Source organism: Triturus cristatus, chromosome 3_2 (assembly GCF_964204655.1).
Source record: "Triturus cristatus chromosome 3_2, aTriCri1.1, whole genome shotgun sequence".
NCBI lineage: Eukaryota > Metazoa > Chordata > Amphibia > Caudata > Salamandridae > Triturus > Triturus cristatus.
The window spans coordinates 585,735,541-585,756,036 of NC_140584.1; the positions used below are offsets into that span (position 1 = coordinate 585,735,541).

The 20,496-nt window shown below is 46.7% G+C and overlaps 1 protein-coding gene across 3 annotated transcripts in view; it reads right to left on the reverse strand.

Moving 5' to 3' along the window:
• Window positions 1-20,496, reverse strand: part of NHSL3 (NHS like 3) — a 353,065-nt gene that overhangs the window by 126,984 nt on the left and 205,585 nt on the right. For all 3 annotated transcript variants that reach the window (XM_085648381.1, XM_085648382.1, XM_085648383.1), the window contains exons 2-4: window positions 13,383-13,538; window positions 4,609-4,664; window positions 2,701-2,830 (exon numbers count right to left, since the gene is read on the reverse strand). In XM_085648381.1, coding sequence (XP_085504507.1) covers window positions 2,701-2,830; window positions 4,609-4,664; window positions 13,383-13,538 — 342 coding nt within the window. The remainder of the gene's footprint in view (window positions 1-2,700; window positions 2,831-4,608; window positions 4,665-13,382; window positions 13,539-20,496) is intronic.

Below are 20,496 nucleotides of genomic sequence, written 5' to 3' on the forward strand. Positions count from 1 at the left end.
TTCCTTCAGCCTAGCTAGCGTGCAATTCTGGGCCTTTCAAGACGGTTTTGTTGCTGCTCAGACTGCCAACCTGGATTGCTCTTCTACTTCCAACATCTCGCATGAGGTGTATTTTCACTACAGTAAGTGGTTTCTTGCCTTTAGAAAGCAGCATGGATATGGCTTAAGTGACACATTTTTGCTCATTTAGCAACATTTTACTTATTTGACAGCATCTCTGCCTTGTGTACCTTGGCATGTGGATCAATGGGTCTTCTCTGATTAAGACTTTTTTTCTCTCTCTCTCTCTCGACTAGCTGTACCGGACCATTTAGGTACATCTCTACAGCAAATTAGGTTTATAGTTTGCATGCCTCTCTCTCTCTCAACATCTTTTGCTGCTCAATACTGCTAGGCTTTTGTCCAAAGTCATAACAAGAGCACCTCTCTAGCTGTTCACACATGACCTAAAAAACATCAAACATAGGATCACAAAGACAACACTGCCAAACACTCCTCCACGCTGCACTTGTCTGATACTGGGCTTCAGCAGCCCACAACAGTGCACGAATCGTCACACATGTTACAAAAGTAGAGGCCTATTTTAGTATTGGGTATTCTATCCTAACATTTCTGTGAATTGAATTAGCACTTATGACTTTCACACACTTGTATCTATTAAATTATACTCTCTGTCTCTGTACCTTTGTTTAGTTTCCAGTTTTACCAAGCGGAAGCTAAACCCAAATGTGTGTGTAGCCACACAGCTAAATACAAAAACAGAACAATTTGTAAAAACTGAAAGAACATTACAACAAATGTAGTAACAATAAAACAATACTAACTAAAGAGGTTAATCATGTCATCGCTTCCCATATCAACCACTGAAGTATTTCTTCAAGAAGATTTTCTAACTTTTCCTTAAATTCTTAAAAGGTTAAAAGGAACTGAACCTCCACTGGCAGAGTACACAACTTATAGGGGCATAGAAAGATGGATTTCATGTTTTAGACTTTCAAAATCCCAGGTTTTCCAAGATCATAGAAATGCTACATTGTGAGCTCCGAGGCTCGCCTGAGAACTGAGCTTTCTCTGTAGTATAGCCCAAAGGAGCCTTTAAGCAAGTCACTCACTTTTGAAGAAAAGAATTGCTTCCAGAGTAAGCAAACATGGTTGTTTCGAAACAAATGATGCAGTCAGACTGTCTAGTTTCAGATGTTACTTTGCATCCCGCCTGGAGAACATGAGGGTGACAAGGACGGTCGCGGAATGGTCATCCAGTAAGGAATTTTCTGACTGTGGGTGGGATGCCCAGATGGACATTATTAGGGCGACACAAAGGTGGATTCCATTTTGGTCAGTACATAAAGATCCGAGTGGACCACATTCCTTCCCCACCCCCAACGCTTGCACACAACATACATCTGATGAAAGAGGCAATAATAAAATGTGATCTAAACTTTTGGTTATGCACAGTCTAGAGTCAAGGGTGAACTCAGGAGAAATTGGTGAAGATGGAGCTTTTTAAGCTACATGCAGGAGGAATGGTGCCGGTCCTCCCAGGTAAAAGAAGTAGTCCCATCTTTAAATAGCCTGACTTTTAAAAACTAAAATGAGGATTCCATGATGAGGATTAATCTTTCCTAACTCAAAAACAAAGATATGATCCTTACAGAAGCAAAATCTAAAGCAGATTCTTCACAAACCAAAGGTGCGAAGTGATAACTTTCAAAAACTCAACTATTAGACTAATTTCTCTATCAATCCAAACTACTAATGCAATAAACTTGACAAAACCTTGGGTCTCACCAACATGCTCTAATTCAAAAAGTGAAACGACTCTACATAAAGCCGACGAACATAATCTAGTAAATTAATAAACTGAGAATTAAACTATAACGTCATACAGTCGGAAAACCTGACAAAAACTAGTAGCTCAATGGACTGGAGTTTGAGACACTGATGCCCATGCCATGCTCATACAAGTTAGACAAAGGCTATAACTTTAGATAAAAGTTAAAAACAGACCCCCTGACAGATACACAGACTCTTCATCTTACATCTCCGCTCAGGTTTATAATGTTATGTAATAAAACTTGAAATGGTGTCTTTCATGCCAACAGACAACATCTATAGAATATAAACCATTTAGGGTTGTACCTCCATGCCATTGAGTGTGATCGAGACTGACTACACATTGCTCATTTAAATTTAGGGAGCAGACGGAAATAGACTCTCAGACGAGTACACAGGTTCACACTTCTATAAGTCAGCCAGGGTCTATATAGGCTTATGCAGGAGGACAGGAGATAAATTATGCAACATCGAGACAAAGCCCGCTCACAGTTAAGTTCAAATAGGAAGAGCCAGAGCTCATACAGCACATATAGAGACCTCTCCTCGGTCTACACTCATAGCTCGGTTTGGGTCCATAATCTTAAATAGGATAGAAAATAAATACTCCGGAGACCACCCACCCTAAAGTGCAACCCGAATCAGGAGAAAGTGGGAGATAACAGATTGAGAGAGCGTAAGCAAGAGATCAGGGAAAATGTGAAAGAGATAGCTGCACAATAAACCCTCCCACATCCAATGCACACAACTGAAGACACACTCTTTGAAGCCCACACAGAGCCCCCTCAAATATAGCTCATTTTTGATACATAAAATCAGAGAGAAGCGCTACTGTGGTTGAGAGGTGGGTGATTCTCGCTGCTGTACCTGTGCGCTGGATCATCTCTGACCGGATGGACAATGAATCCTCAGAGGCATTTTCTGCAGCACATGACAAGGATCGACTGCGGAAGGCGACATTGTCCTCATCTGCGGCAGCAAGGACCACCGGAGAGGACTATGGGATAAAGAGAAAACACTTTTAAAAATCTCTCCATGGGGCAAGTGATGTGTAGATTGTGTGGTGGAGGCAGTTGTAATAGATAGGAAAAAAGGGGAAAAAATAACAAGAGTAGAAATTACAATAGTCTAGGTGTCAAGGGGAAAGGAAGGCGCTGCTATGGGGAGAAAGGGTGATCAAGGAAGGCTAGCAAACAGACTCCATTTGGAAAGTAACCCCAAAAGGTAGAGAACGACTAACTGAGGGTGAGGGCACGGACCTCTGGGAAGAGGCAGACTAGCTTATAGAGCATGGAATACATGCTGGTGATAAACTATATAGTTACTAGCCATAATCTATGTAAGCAGGATTAACTTTGAGATGGAATCTGTACTATGTTTTTTTTTTTCTGAAACACAGACATACATATATACACACACACACACACACACATGTATATACATACATATATATTTATATATATATCTATACATATATACACACACACACAGTTGGGTGGATATGCTATCTGTTACACTTACACGATTTAAGAATCTATCTTGACTATTTCGTGTATAATATATTAATGAATGGGTAACACCAGATGGGTCCCGAGCCTTGTAATTAACATGTAAATAAAGGCAGCAGTAGTAAAGACAAATATTATGAAATTGTCCAGTGGTGATGTTGATGGTATGATCAACCCACATGATTTTTTAGGCATTTTGTCGGTTACTTTGGTATTTGAAATGTAGATATATTGTATATACTTGCTCTTGTGATAATATTTAATTGTAAATAGATTTTCGTATATGTTTTCCACAGCCCTGATGAAGTCCCTTGTTGGGACGAAATATGTAGGCTGGACTCGTATGATATTGTTTTATCTCAAGATTGAAGAATAAACATTGATTATATCTTTTACAACCAAATGTGTCTGAGTCTATTTAATGGACGGAATATCAGTATGAGGCTACCACTATACTACAGACCTTGAGGACTCTAATATTTCTAGTTGTGCTAGTGGAATTGAAGACTATAGTTTATTTTGGAGTGCTTTCATTTGCTGTATGAGCATGGAAGAGAGTGGACTGAAGGGAAGAGGCAGAGAGACATACAGAGGATGGGAGGGCAGACCTCGGGAAAAGATGTGCGAAGAGGTAGGCAGACGTAAAGCATGGAAGAGAGTAGAATGTCTTGAAGAGGCAGACAGACGTGCAGAGCATGGGAGAGCGCAGATCACTAGGAAAAGAAAGACATACCTACTGAGCATGGAAAAGAGTCAAAACTGATGGTGCAAAGAAGAAAGCGAATGCGAGAAAGCACGCCTCAGCTTACAGGGAGAGAGTACATACTAATGGGAGTGACTCAACAATTTGCAGGTGCTAAAAGTGAGCACACCACTAGGAAGGGACTGAGGCAGAGAGAAAGATCACACTGCAGACAGACTTACAAAGGGATGAGACAGATACAAACTATAGGCAAGTGGCAGACGGAAAGGGATTAACACATATTGTAAAATGAGTGCATGCCATTAGCCTGGTACTGTCCAAGGACTAGCAAAGAGAAATCAATAAAGAGTGCATGGCAAAAAAGTATGCCAGGGACACTGAATCCGACCCAAGAGGGCAAGTGGCAAAGTGCGCAGGCGCGAGGAAGATTAAGCGAGAACCTTGCGAAGAGAGTTCACCTCACATGGCTCCTTCAGAGACCAGCCCCGGTATTAGCAACAATGGGGAAGGTGGGCGAGGGTAGTCGAGTGTTACCTTCAGATTAAGTAGTAACAAGGTACTCACCACAATGCTGTTGGTGTCCGTCTCATCTCTGTCATTTTTATGGTGTTTGTGTTTATCTGAAATGGCAAAACAAAAACAAAGGAGACATCATTCCAGTGTCATATGATCTAATGATCAGCTTGTGGCAGCATTACACAGCATCCTGCGACCTTCTGATGTACACCAGGCTCGGGGCCAGCATTTATAAACCTCGGAAAGGGTAGGAGAGAACGGAGACGGATTCGTGGACCCTTTTCAAGTGTGAATGCAGCAGTGATGGGCATTTATGAACCCGAGAAAGGATAAGAAAGAAATAGTTTGAGGTTTCTATGAGTTCTGTAAGGCGTGAGTGCGGCAGCGTGAGTCCTTTATGAATCGTCGACGGTGAGAGCAAAAGCAGCGCGAGGCATTTGAACCTGAGGGAGGGTGAGGGGGAAGCAGTGTGACGATTTATGAGCAATGTAAAGTGGAAGGGGAATCTATGGTTGACTGGTAGGGCGTGATAACAGGAAGAGAGGAACATTTGTGAAGCCTGAAGAGTGAAGCGTTGGATCGCATTGATGAATTATAGGGAGGGAGGGCAGAGGCAGGGAGGGGCATTCATGAACCCTGGTGGGAGAGTGGGGAGCAGCAAGTTAGCATTTAATAACTAAGGAGAGACACAGCAGAGGCACCAGGCACATTTAGGATTATGGGCGGGGAGTGAGGTGTTTACAATCCGTGGAGGTGAGAACAGATGCCATTTACGAACCCTAGAGGATGACAGCGAGCCAGGAAGGAGCGTTTATAGAGGATGGAAAGACAGCAGAGGCTCTAAGGAGCATTTATGAGTGCTAGTGAGTGCTATGAGTAAGAGTAAGGTTGCGAGAGGCCTTTATGAACCCTTGAGAGGAACAGCACATTTATCAACTCTGAAGGAGTAAGTAAAGGGCATTTATAGACTGCCACGGTGGAAGTGAGGCAATGAGTGGCCTTCAGGGACCCTTCTGACCACACAGCAAGGCAGTAAGGAGGGTTTATGTATTCGAGATAGCGAGAACAGAGGGCGTAGTGGACCTTCGTGAACGGTGGGCAGCGAGCACAGAGGCAGGGAGGGCTTTTATGAACCCTGGGAGCTGGAATCACGTCCGTCATGGGCATTTGTTAATGCTACAAACCAACAAAGTCAGTGTAGTGTCAACAAGGCACTTACCATCCAAAAGGCACGGGTCTCCAGAGTCGGAACCTGCCCAATACGTTATAGGGAGGAACACAGACCTAGGGAGGTAATACAAGTTATGTATGAAAGCCCTCACTCACCAACCTGGTTGGTGACATGCTTCATCATCGGGCTCCACTGGGTATGGCCGAGTGCCATCCCAGTGTGCTGCAACGCCAGGTTACTGCGGAGCGGGATTTTGTGAGGTGACAGTGAATTTAAAATTCCCAATTAAGTCAAAAAGATATAATTTAATGGTTTTGCTAATTGGAGGAAATTAAAAAGGAGTGAGGGTCAAAAAAATAACAGACCGGATTCACTCCATGGCGGTCAACATGTTTCTGCCTTCATGTGTGTTCAACAGGCTTTCATCAGGACCAGAGTGGAAGTGTGGGAGCCCCGGTGGTATGAACGCGCTAAGGTTCACCCTACCATGGGCTGCTGTGTGAAAAAATAAAAATAAACAATTCAAAATCCGCCAAGTGGTATCGTGGTGGAGAGAAACGAGTTTACTTGTGAGGCAAGACCGTTCGTCGCCTCAGGGATCCCGGGGTGGGGGTGCGAGCAATATGGCACACCGCCCTCGCTGCTCGGCACCCGTTAGGAACCTGCAATGCCTCAAGCCACCGGGTGGCTTGAGGCATTGCAGGTTCCTAACGGGTACACAGCAGCCCACGGTAGGGTGAACCTTAGCGCGTTCATACCACCGGGGCTCCCACACTTCCACTCTGGTCCTGATGAAAGCCTGTTGAACACACATGAAGGCAGAAACATGTTGACCGCCATGGAGTGAATCCGGTCTGTAATTTTTTTGACCCTCACTCCTTTTTAATTTCCTCCAATTAGCAAAACCATTAAATTATATCTTTTTGACTTAATTGGGAATTTTAAATTCACTGTCACCTCACAAAATCCCGCTCCGCAGTAACCTGGCGTTGCAGCACACTGGGATGGCACTCGGCCATACCCAGTGGAGCCCGATGATGAAGCATGTCACCAACCAGGTTGGTGAGTGAGGGCTTTCATACATAACTTGTATTACCTCCCTAGGTCTGTGTTCCTCCCTATAACGTATTGGGCAGGTTCCGACTCTGGAGACCCGTGCCTTTTGGATGGTAAGTGCCTTGTTGACACTACACTGACTTTGTTGGTTTGTAACCTTTCCCTTGAGGGGACTAGTCGTGTTATTACCCTTCCTCTTCCGTTGTTGATTGACATTTGTTAATGCTACCATGCGCCGCGCTGTGCTGCCTCGCCAGTCACGGTGAGAGGTGGCACAGGATCCAACTCAGATGGCGGTTTATTGTCTCATGTAGGGATGGGTTTATTTAATCCACAACAACAAACAGGGGAAAGTTAGCACTTGTTAAATCTATAGTACAGCTAATGTTCCACACAGTTACTATTCAGCTATGGCATTTTTAAACGCACTTTTTGATTAACCTCAAAACATAAATATTTCTTCCCAGCAGCTTAGGTTTTCCAGGCCTGGGGAAGTGTTATTCTCGTTTGTTTGAAATAACTCCTTTGTGAAGAAGGGCATCGCAACACCCGAAGAACGTTTTGACTTTAAAACCCAGCAGCTGCAGCCATTTTCTATAGGCACTTCTAGGCATTCATAGGTCTATAGAAGGGGAGCCCCATCCCTGCGCCATTAACGAGAATAACGAAGCGTCCCTTGGGGGGCGGCAAGTCTAGGGGACTAAAGCAGAGCCTCAGGAGGAAGATCGGTGCCACAGGGAAGACATTTTTTGTGAACATCTACAGTGGCATCAATCAATCAGGGGTTTGTAGAACGCGCTCCTCACCCATGAGGGTCTCAAGGCGCTTGGGGGGATGGAGGAGAGAAGAGACGGCTCCGGATCAGTTGAAGAGCCAGGTCTTGAGGTCCTTCCTAAATGTGCGCAAGGTCAGGGAGCGCCTGATGTTCACCGGGAGCTCGTTCCAGGTCTTTGCCGCGATGTAGGAGAAGGCTCTTCCTCCGGTTGTGTTTCTGCGGATGCAGGGAACCTCCACCAGGGCGAGGTCGGCAGAGCGGAGGTTTCTCTTGGGTGCGTGGAAGAAGACTCTCTCGTTCAGGTATTTGGGTCCGATGTTGTTGAGGGCTTTGTAGGCGTGGGTGAGGAGTTTGAAGGGGACTCTCTTCTCTACGGGGAGCCAGTGGAGGTCACGTAGGTGTTGGGTCATGTGCTCGCACCGCAGAGTTCCGAGGACAAGTCTGGCTGCGGCGTTCTGGATGGTTTGGAGTCTGTGTAGAAGATTCCTGTTGATTCCGGCATAGAGGGCGTTGCCGTAGTCAAGTCTACTGGTTAGGAGTGTGTGGGTGACGGTCCTTCTGCAGTCGGAGGGGATCCATTTGAAGGTCTTCCGGAAGATGCAAAGGCAGTTGAAACTGGGGGAGGCAACGGCGTGGATCTGGCGGTTCATGGAGAGGGAGGAGTCGAGGATGATGCAGAGGTTCCGGGCGTGGTCGGTGGGGGTGGGTGGGCTCCCAAGAGCAGACGGCCACCGGAAGCTGTCCCAGGCGGTGGAGCAGGGTCAGAGGACGAGGACCTCGGTCTTCTCTGAGTTGAGCTTCAGACAGCTGTCCTTCATACAAGCTGCCACATTTTTCATTCCTTCCTGGAAGCAGAGTCTGGTGTCTTCTGGATTCTTCGTGAGGGAGAGGATGAGCTGAGTGTCGTCGGTGTAGGATACGATGCTGAGCCCGTGCTGTCTGCCGTTGGCGGCAAGGGGGGCCATGTAGATGTTGTAGTGTGTAGGGCTGAGAGATGATCCCTGTGGTACTCCGCAGTTGACATCGGTGGGTTCGGAGCAGAAGGGAGGGAGTCTGATCCTCTGGGTTTGGTCGGAGAGGAAGGATTGGATCCAGTCGAGGGCGGTTCCTTGTATCCCTGCGTCGTGGAGTCTGGCTGTGAGTGTTTGATGAGAAATGTGTCTAAAGCCGCGGAGAGGTCTAGCAGGATGAGGGCTGCCATGTGTCCCTGGTCCAGTAGCATGCGGATGTCATCCCTGGCGGCTAGGAGGGCGGTGTCTGTGCTGTGGTTGCTGCGGAATCCCGACTGGGAGGAGTCTAGGATGGAGTTCTCTTCGACGAAGGTGGTCAGCTGGGTGTTTACGAGTCTCTCGGTGACTCTGGCCGTGAAGGGGAGGAGAGAGATGGGACGGTAGTTTTTCAGGTCCGTGGGGTCAGCCATGGGTTTCTTGAGGAGGGGTTTCACCTCTGCCCGTTTCCAATCGTCTGGGCAGATGTCGGATGTGAGGGAGGCGTTGATGGAGTGACCAAGTTCGGGTGAGATGGCGGCGGCCCTGCGGAATATGTACGGTGGGCATGGGTCCGTCGGTGCTCAAGAGTGAGTTTTCTTCATGGTCGTGATGATGAGTTCGATGGTAGCGGGATCCCAAGATGTGATGGTCGGCTTGTCAGCGGTGGAGGGTAGGTGGGTGGTGTCTGGGGCTGGTTCATTGAAATTGTCGTAGAGGTCCTTGATCTTCCAGTGTAAGTAGGAGCTGAGCTTGTCGCAGAGTTCCTGGGGGGGTGTGATGTCCGTGGCTTCGCAGGCGGGTCTTGCGAACAGCTGTATGACGTTGAACAGTTATCTGGCGTTGGTTGCGTAGTGCTGGACTTTGTCTCTCACGAAGGCCCGTTTGGTGTCTTAGGCGCTGGTGGTATTTCTTCAGGGCGCTCTTGTGGTTGTTCCGAGCTTCCGTGGTTTTCTGGTTCCGCCAGGTTTTTTCTAGGCGTCTGCAGGCGCGTCTGGCTTCTTGGAGTTCCGTGGTGAACCAGGCGGCCTTCAGGGGGCGTTTTTTGGCAGGGGGGGTGGGGGGGCGGAGTGGTGCGAGCTCGTCCTCGCAGTAGGAGATCCAGCGGTGAAACCCCCTGGCTGCGGTGTTGGTGTCGGTCGTGGCGGCGGGGGTGTTTTGACGGAGGTTGGCGTTGAGGAGTTCCTCTGTGACCTTGTTCCAGTTCTGTCGTGGCTGCGTCTGGGGGGGTTGTGTGCGGTGGTGGTGTTGAAGGTGAAGTGGACGCAGTGGTGGTCCGTCCAGGGTGGCTGGGTAGTGTGGCTGAAGCATATGTTGGTTCATCCCGCGAAGATGGGGTCGAGGGTGTGACCCGCTCTGTGGGTGGGTGAGTTGACGAGTTTTCAGTCCTAGGTTGGTGAGGTTGTCCATAAGAGTGACTGAATCGGGGTCGTTGTTTTTGTCGAGGTGAAAGTTCAGGTCCCCGAGTAGGATGTAGTCTGTGGAGGTGATGGCATGGGGTGCCGCAAGCTCAGCGATTGTCTTTGCTAGCTGGGTGCGAGGTCCTGGCGGTCTGTAGATGAGGGTGCTGCGTAGTGTGGTCCTAGGGCTGGTCTGGATTTGGAAGTGGAGGTGTTCCGCATTGGACTGGTGGTCGCTGGAGGTGGAGAGTCTGAGGGCGGTCTTGTGTGCGATGGTGAGTTCCCTTCCTGGGCGGTGCGGGCGGTCCTTTCTTTGGATCTTGTAGCTGTCGGGGATGGTGGTGGCGATGTCAGGGCCGGAGGTGGCGTTGGTCCAGGTCTCTGTGAAGAAGGTGGCGTCTGGTGAGAGGGTGTCGATCAGGTCTCAGATTTCTAGGGCATGTCGGTGCAGGGAGGAGGATGCAAGTCAGGTTCTCGGTGGTGCGTGCATCGGGCGGGCAGTCGGCGGTCGTGGGATCTTTGTCGACGGTGAAGGATCTGCGGCTGGGTTTGCTAGAGAACTGCCCTGGGTGCTCTTAGGAGAGGCTCTTGCACAGTCGGTGTGTCTCCCGGGGTTGAGTGCATGGAGGGTGGTTGAGTTGTAACGGAGAGCCAGGGTTCCTGGCGTTGGTCGGGTTGTGGGAAGCTTGTTTCCGGTCCAGGGAAGACATGGCTTGGTAGTTCGGGCTGGACTGTTCCCATGAGGCACAGGGTCAGACTGATTTGCATATGGCCATGTCTGAACTGGGGTGGCAGAGTGGGCTAAAGAACGGTGATGGATTAAACCCAGATCAGTTGACTGGGGGTGAGTGCTTGCAATGTTCAACACTCCGTCCATCATTTCCTTTGGTGTTGGTCGGGTTGTGGACTGGCGCAGACTGGCTTGCCTTAGGCGCGACCGTGCAGCGGTCGCCATATGTAGGGGAGGGGGGTGGGAGCAGCGGAAGGGAGGCAGGAGCGGGGCTGGAACGGGGCGGGGCGGGAAAAGGAATGAGCTGGAGACGCGGAGGAGAAGCCCTGTAACAATAATAATAAAGCAGAGAGAAATAAAACAGGCAACAATCACCCACACAAGCCAAAAAGTACAAACAAAATGTGGCAATCAAACAGAAGCGCAAGGAACAGAAGCGCAAGGAGCGGGACGGGCTGCCGGCTCGAACCCTGCTGGGCGAGCTCAGAGTTGGAGCAGGAGCGGTCGACTGATTAGGCGGAGCAGCTGGGGACAGTGCCGTTCTTGGACCCAGAGGTCCAAGGACATCCTTATGAACAGTGTGTCAGGCAGTGTAAGACCCTGCATCTGAGTAAACCCAGTATCACCCGACAATGCGTGGGTGAGCACATCTGGGTAGGGCTTCGGCTGAGCACAACTGCGGAAAGGCAGCATCACTCGACAGTATGGCAGTATCTTACGATAATGCGACAGCTGTGCATATCTGAGCAAAGGCAGTATCAACCGCAAGTGCTCAGTTGAGTACATCCAAGTACTGCTCCAGCTCGGCACATATGAGTAAAGGCAAAATCATGTGACATTCTCAGATCGAACACTCATGGAAAAGTACGACGGGTCTTCTTGGAACGCTTTGTAACCTAACAACCTTGCCTAAACCACTTTTTCTTGGACACAACTCTGCTTGACAGTCTCCTCTGCTTCGGACATCCAACACCTCAAACACTGCCTGCACATCATCCAGAGCTGGGTGTCAAGCACCTATTCGAAGCTCCACCCAACCAAAACAGAAATCCTGTTTGTTGCCAACAGGAAACAGTACAAATCTGCCTCAAAGACCATGAACTTTGATGGCTTCAACCTCCATTTTTTTTCTGTATGCCAAATTACTTGACTTCACCTTGGACATCAACCTGACCCTCTGGGAACACGGTGCCAGAAAAACAAAGACTGTCTGGTACCAGCTCTCTCTTCTATAGAAAGTGAAACTGTTTCTCCTAGAAAATGACTTGACAGCAGTAAAGCCCTCCTATACTCTTGCATCTGGATGGTTGTAGCACCCTGCTCCACTGCCTTACAGACCCCACACTGGGACCCCCTTCAGGGCATCCGACACGCCACAGCACGTTTCATCCAGGGCCTAAAGAAACATGATGATAAACCCTTTAGAACAGCTCAGATCTGCCACTACAAAGTTAGCCACCAGGAGACAAAGTGTTCAGATCCTCTCAGTGCTGGTCTTACCAAGAGACCTGTATTGTTAGGGAACCACAAGAAGGCTCTAGGTACAGAAGAATGGGATTTTGTTACTGGAAGGGGGAGGGGAGGTCAATATCCCCATCGTGACCCCTAGCTTTGATGGATACACACCAGTCTGCAAGTGTCGAAGACTGACCCTAAAAAGAAGAGGGGTCTATCAGGAACCAGAGATTATTTCTCATTGTTTATGGAGAAGGCCAGCTTACACAGAAGTTATGAGGTAAAAGTTATTAGTGTGATCCATCTAGGTTATGTTATGGTTTTGCAATCAAACAATAGTGAGAATTAACTTTGTGATTAAAGAACTTCCTCTGGTCCCCTCCCTTATTGGCAGTGATGCCTTACAAATCTGTAGGAAGGGAGAAGAGGTACATGGGATCCTATTTCTTCGGTAACTCACAGTCCATTGAACAAGGAGGGTCAAGACTATGTTGATTTTCAAAAAACGCTTAATAGTGGCAATTATGTTACAAATAGTAATATACAAAAACTAAAATAAACAAGCACTGGCAAAGCTGCTAGGTCTGGCCTTGGAAAGCAGATGCAATGGTTAATTTTTATAATTTTGTATAGCTAGCACACAAAATGAAAAAGAAATTAAGAAAGCATGTTGCTGCATAAACGTGGTGGCAGTGGGCCTAGAATTATTTTTTTTAAATCGACCATTGCATATATGTTTAATAGATAAGCTTGGGTGTTTCTTAGCAGGCATGATGCCAACGAAGAAGTACTATTGACTTTGAATGACGGTGACCTTAAGATCAACTTTAAACACATATGAACGAATGAATAAAAATAACAATAAAAGGATGAATAAAGTAGAGAGAGCGAGCATTGGCAAAGTGAAGTATTAGCCCGCAAGCCTAGTCATTGAAGTACACTCCTTCTTAGCTGGATATGCATGTGATCAAAATAGGGAAAATGGTGAAGTGGGATGACCCATTGCCCCATGCTGTATACTGTGCTGAGAGGAAGCAAGATTAGAACAATAGCTGGATTTGGCCAGAGGAAAAGGACTAAGTCAAAGTGTGTATATATGCAGGTGTTTTTTCAGGTTTCTTTTTTTTTTTATTGAATGAGGCTGTCGGTACAGCGGATGCATTTTTTTAGGCCTACTTCCTGTCAGGGCGTTCGTGTCCCACGGTCAGGCCGCGGCTTGTGGCTGCGCAGATGCCCCTCGAGGCGCTACCTTGGTGCTGCTTGGACTTGAGCCCCTCCTGCGCCTGGATGTGCAGCTCCTCCAGTTCGGGCGGGCGGCTGCTCGGGAAGAAGACATTCTCCTGCTGCCGATCCCCGCTCTTGTGCTGGGCGCTCTTGTGCTTGCTCTCCTCCGCCTTGATGGCAGCTACAACCGGAAAAGAGAAAGAACACCTCGTTACCTTCCCGCTCGTTAGATCCGGTCAGCACAAAGTCACCTCTCCTACAGTACGCATGCGCCGGGTTTCTACAAGGTCAGTGTAAAGCAGCGGTAGGCCCGGCCAGCCACGGATCTGAAGCATTGTGAGAGGGGGGCGGTCAGAGGGAGCGTGCGTCATCATATGAGTTACGGGATACAGCACACTCTCTGCAGAGCACCTTCTCTCTGGAATATTTGGTTTTAGACGGGCGTGTCGCAGCAGTAACAACACCTTCCACCCACTCCCACCATACGACGTAAAGCACGCAGTTTAGGCTGGCGCAGCAATCATGGAGGCGGGAGGGCGTGGTGCCTGGTGTATAGCTCACGCGCCCGTAAACACACGTCTTGTTGTTTGCTAAACACCTTCACAAAACGTCCCCGTCCTGCCTCCGGTATGTCTTGTGGTTTCGCCTACGCTCTGCCTAATAATGTCGCGGGCATCTGTCCCACCCAAAGAACAAACAGCGAGCCTGAAATGTGTCCCAAGGCTTAACACTTCATTCAGTGACTCTCCACCCCAATGTTGTACAGATTGAAATTCAGAAACAATATATATTTCACAGATTATATTTCCAGCACCAAAATGTTTTACTTCCCTTTTATTTTGCTACCCTAATAATCCTTATTTTGCCACCATATCCATGAACAATAATTTACAGATTTGTATTCTGCTACTCCAGTTTTTTTTTGTAATTCTGTACTTTTGCATCATTTTACTTTTAAAATTCTTAGTCTGACACCCCAATGTTTTACATCTTATCTAGCAACCCGAGTCTCCATATTGTTACCAGTTATTATTCTGGTACCCCATCATTGTACGGATTCTTAATCAGGGACCCCAATACTCAGCAGATGCTTAATCTGGCATCACAATATTTTATAAATCCTTATTTCAGGAGCCTCAAAGATTCTTTATCTGGCACCCCAATATTACAGAGATCCTTAATCTGCCACCCCAATACTGTAATGCTTCTTATTATGGGACACAAATACATTTAGCACATATTTAGTTTGACACCAAATTAATTTGCAGGTTCTTCATCTGGCACTTCCAGAATGTAAACTTTTCTAATTCGGGCACTCCAAAAAGGTATTCTTTCTCGGATATTCAGTATTTTACAGATCCTCACTCTACCACCCCAACAAATAAAAGTTTCTTACTGCAGTGCCCAAATATCCTTACTCTCACTACACAAGTGTGCAGAGAGTTGTTACTCAGACACGGCCATAGATTGCTGAGCATCTAACACGGACTGCCCGAGTACTGAGCACCACAGACATGTCGACGGACACTCCATGGAGGGCAGGCACGGTCAGTGAGAGGTGTTTGAGAGGGCCTGTTCTCCAAGGACAGCGTTAAACACTTATCTCCTCGGCAGGTCTATCCCACACCTCAACGGATGCACCTCAAAATGGAACGTTCTTTTGACAGGGGCTTCTGGCCAGCAATAGGGACCTACCTTTGTAAAACTTCCAGCTCATACGTGGAATATTTTTATAAATATTGTTCAATAAGTGAATGTAAGCAATTACAGCACAAAGGCAAACGAGCAACTGCCGACACAAAGATTCCAATAAAGAGCTGCGAAAATATATTTTTTGACTTAAGACATGCAGTTCACAACGTCTGGATTGACAAACATCTTGAACATATCGCACTGAAAAAGTGTTGACTGTGATGCTATTTTTTTGGCTGTAATGAAAGCAGCTCTCCAAATGAGTCGCTTTTGCTGTGTTCCTAAATTCTACATACGTAAACATAAGCTAGGAAACCATACCAATAATGATTATTTTTCATTCAAGAAGGTCCCTAGGTCACTATAACTGGGTAGCTTACTTCGACTGGCTTCAGGTTCCATATCTGAGCCAAAGCACCCAGGCACTGCCTGCACAGTACTGCACCCCTTCTGACTAGCTCTGGCCATCTTTTGTTCAATGGAGTGTATGAAACCACAGCCTTTTGGCGTTCCTAATGGCGGCCGCTCCGGACTACGAGTGCCATTTACCACTACTGGGCAGAAGGAGACATGAGAGCCCTCTATTTTTTGCCATCCCTAAACCATGAGCTAGCTCATGCATTAAAAGGGATAACAGAGATACAAGTTTCTATATTTCTATGGTCTGGCTTGAGAGCGCAGCTGTCCCCAGGCAATTATGCGAGCATCACTAGAGAGGGACTTAGGCTCCGCGCAAATGTTGGGATTGGTCAGGTGTGTGCTTCCTTAATAAAAGTGCTTGCCCTCCGCTGCAGCTGTGATAATTTTATTTGTCCAAAAGTCACGGGCTGGACTGTTCCCATGGGGAGCAGGGTCAAGACTGATTTGCATATGGCTGGGTCTGCACAGGAATGACGTGCAAAAAAAAACAAGCATTGGCATAGCCAATAGGTCTCGCCTTTGGGACCTTATAAGTATTTAATTATGCAGCACAATAGCCTTAGTGCATCATCAACTGTTGCATGGCTAAACACTTATATTAACAAAGGCGAGACCTATTGACTATGCCAATGCTTGTTTCTTTAGTTAACAGTGCTTTTCACGAGCACTCCTGTTAACATTTGCCCTGAGCATTTCTCTAAACAGGTCTGTAAATCTTGTTTCTTTGGTTAACATCACTTTTCACAAACACTTGTGTTTACATTTACTCTGAGTGATTCTCTAAACAGGCCTGTATATCGGTGTTGCTTGCCTGTCCAGCAACATCCCCCCCCCCCCCTCAATTTGCAGCTTGACCCGTACCCCCACCCCCTCCCTCATCGTTGCTAGCCTTGGGAACAAACGCTCATGACTAAGGGTTCCCAACCTTAATTTACTAGAACACATAATGGGTGATTGGAAAAGCTAGCCAATCGGAATACATTATTTAACAAATGGTTTAGTGAACGTGACATCCATATCTTGAGGGTTGACATGCTCCCCACTTGCACCTTCATTTACTTCGCAGAAATGGCATCTGTGAAGGAAGTGCGGCACATATGGAAAGCTGTGCATCTAAATCACTAACATTCAGGATTGAGTGGACTGATCTCATTTCTATGCCTTTTGAATTACGTAAAACAGTAAACAAAGAGAATGCTAAAGGTTTTTGGATGGCAAGATGCACGTAGGACTAGCATGCAGTCATTAAAATGCGACTCATGTGACATTTGCTATGCAAGCTTTACAACAAACTCTTCCGGTGCTAGGGATGTTCCTGCAGCGGGTGCACTAGAATGTTTCCTGCAACGCAAAAGTGAAACACTCCATGTATACTGTATAATTAGCTGGGGAATGCACATGGAAGAAAGACTCCAAGGCAGGGCTGTGAAAAGAACTAGAGTGCTGACTTTATACCAATATGACTGATGAAAGCTATGCAGAGCACAGTGGTGACATAGCAGCCAACACTAGCTACAGGCCCATTCTTTGGCTGAGAAACCATATATCAATAAAACCAGCACTAGCGTTGTGTACAATTGAATTAGCATTGCCAACGCCTATAGCTCTCGGATTGTCAAGAAGACCTATTGGCACTGCCAATGCTTCTTAAAGAGCAGGCAGTGGTCCGTGGGACAACTGCCTGCTCTTAAAAAATATTTTTTCAACAATTTTCTAAGGGAAAGGTGTCTGGGGGACCCGTCTCATTTGGGAATGGGTTACCACCAACTTTGAGTTTGTGGTAAAGTGCGAATGTCAACCGCATTTCAGTCGCAAAACATTTGTACATACATTTATATCTGTATTAGGAAGGGACGTCCTAAACACGCCCCTTCCAAATACCGAATTGCAAACACAAATTGCGATTCGGTAATGTGTTACCGAATCACAATTTGTGTTTTGTACATATGTAAAACCATTTTTGCTTTTTGAAACGGCCCGAAATGCTTTGTACATGTGGCCCTAACTCTTTGTACATCTGGCCAAATGTTCTATGACCTCATATATGACTTAAGGATCATAAGTCAATAATGTGGAAGAACAGCCGCAGATCTAATACTTAAGTGACAAACCATTATGCATTGCATGCAAGATAACATGTAAAGCGCTCCGATACCTTTGGGTCTAGCTTGCACTATGTAAAACTACCCCCCCCCAAAATACGATGATACAACAATTACATTTATAAATGCTTCTTTTTCGTACTGAATTGACACTTGACCTCGATATCTCACCACAGCATTTGATGTGAATAGGGCTTTACGAAATCTATAACGCACAGCACATATAGATGGATACATAAGATAGTTTACTGTTCTGAGATGGAAATGACAGGCATTTTAGCATTACCAGCTAACAGCCAAAAGAGAGTACATCCTACGGCTGTAAGCATAAAGATGGTGCCGTGCGCACACGTTTGGACTTGTCAGAGCTGCGCTAATAGAAACGATGAATAAAAATACCCAATGCTGCTGGTTTGAACACGCCTCGAACCAACGAGGAACTCCTGTTTGACGCACACTACTAAGCACTCGCTCCCAAGCTGGTGAATGTTAATAGAGTTTTTAGCAGCATATATACTCAACTCAAATTGCAAATTAACAAGCTAAATTTGGAATTTACGCTTGGTTTTCTAATCTTTTTGGTCTCTGAAATTGTGTTCACGGCATGAGTACATCTGGGAATAATTTTGATCAGCCAAATGTCTTCTAAATAACATTGCCCGAACCCCCGCCATATATCTTTTAATCATGGGTTTGACGAGCAGCGACCCCCAAGGAGGAGCATCGCGCCAAGGTGTTGGATCGCAGAAGCCTCTCTCATCAAGATGTACGCCTCCCACTAGCAGCTCACTGGAGAAAAGCCTCGGTAACTAACGCAACTTGCAGCCCGTCTGCTCTAATCACCCTTTCCCAGACGCTTGGCGTCCGTCATCTTTCAGCAATTTAAGAAATGGTTGCTCAGCTGTTAATGTGTGACTTCCTGCCGTCTGGCCTGCTTCCCTCCACCTACTGCTGCACAGTCATGGAAACCCACTGACGCAAAGAGAAGTAGGCATCGAAACGGAACTGTTCATGTTTCCAAAATACGGGAGGGGGGAAGGGAGGGGAGGGAGGTCGGAGGGGAGGGAGGAAGGAAGAACTTTCCAAAATTCGGAAGGAAGGGAGGAAGGAAGGGAGGAATGAAGGGAGGGAAGAAGGGAGGGAAGAAGGGAGGGAAGAAGGGAGGGAAGAAGGGAGGGAAGAAAGGAGGGAAGAAAGGAGGGAAGAAAGCAAGTAAGGAAGGAAGATAGATTTGTTTCTAAATATCTGTGAGCTTGACCATGGAAGCCAGCCTTTATACTGCTTTTGGAATGTAGAATTAAAAGTATCTGCACTGTCCACAAAACATTTGAATGTGAAATTCCAATTCAACTTTATTTGGACTGTAATATATCAAACACATTAAAATACAATACAATCCATCAGAGCACACAATTAGCTTGTCTTTTATTAAACGGGAGCTAATACCACTAAAACAGTCTATATCAAGTACAGACTTCCCAGTGCACAATGTCATATGTAACAAGCATTGGTCGCGCGGCCGTGAAAATGACACAGCAGTGCGGCCCGCGAATGGAATGAAAATTGGCTAGAGTGCAGCTCTTCATCAGTTGGTACAACAAAAGGAAAAGAAAAAAACAAGCATTGGCCGCGCGGCCGTGAAAATGACACGGCCGTGCAGCCCGTTAAAGTGATCGTGGACGCGATCAAGCACAGCGAGACACATGGCGGCTGCGCGCGTGCACGCTCATGTGCACGCAAGCTTTAGGCCACAGGCAGCACTTGGAAAAACCGCATACAAAATGTCTCGGCCAGACCAGCGCATGCGCTGGATCAGGCGAGACCTAAAAACTATGGATTTAACCCAGAGCTGTGACTGAGGGTGAATGTTTGATTTGTTCAGCATTCCGTCATTGTTCATTTTGCATTTTATTTATCCAGCCAGCTGAGGTTAAACTTTCAAGGGCAGACACATGACATTACAATGCTGTAAAAGTGTCTAAGATAACTAGATCATTTATTGTGTTGTCCTTCTCTGGCAGTAGCACAAATGGGAGGAGGCAAGTCATTAACCTGCAAGGGTTTTTAGGTCTGGCTTGACAGCGCAACTGTCACCGAACAATTTAACCTTCGTCAATATCATTCTACAGTTCTTTGCTTTTACACAAATACATATTCATCCCATTCTATTTACTTGGAACGCTTCACATTACCATACAACATGCCTTTCAAGCTAGACCCATTGGCAGTGCCAATGCTTATTTTAAATAAGTGTAAATGTTTGAAGCTAATTTTCCCTGACAACTGCATTGCTTTGTATCCAGGACTGCCCAACGTAGATCGAGAAGGGAGGGTGCCTAGTGGGTTAAACTTAATCAATCTTAACACAAATAAATCACCTAGTCCGCAGTTATCTTGAAATCCTGGCACGGATCTTGATCTCCTGGACCTACGCTGGACATCCCTGGTTTATTAGTAACTAAATAAAAGCAACGCGAGGCTGCGGACCTTGCCACATTAAATATAACACCGAAATAAAATGGCATGGCTAAGAAGGTAACAGCAACCACTGTCCCCGTGGACTGCGGTAAGCACCCAGCAGTTCAAAAGGTGATCTCGCTGGCCCTCCTTATAGGTCACGTGTCCTGGTACAGTGTCTACAAAGACTCGACAGAACGTCCCAGTTTCCGCGGCTCTCGGGCAGCTGGTCGAGAAGTCAAGGCCTAACTCATGAGACCGCGTGACGGATGGTCCCATATAATGGGTAATGCGCATCCATCATTAACAATAAAGTTCAACGTACAGCCAGATGTGCTGCTGTATGAAACAATCTGTGCTGAGTGCGCACAGCAGGGAAAATGCTGAACGGTGGTGAAAGGCTGACTGTGGTTGTACAGTTACTATCAAACCAGTTTTTCCATAAGACCACTTTTCAAAACAAGGATG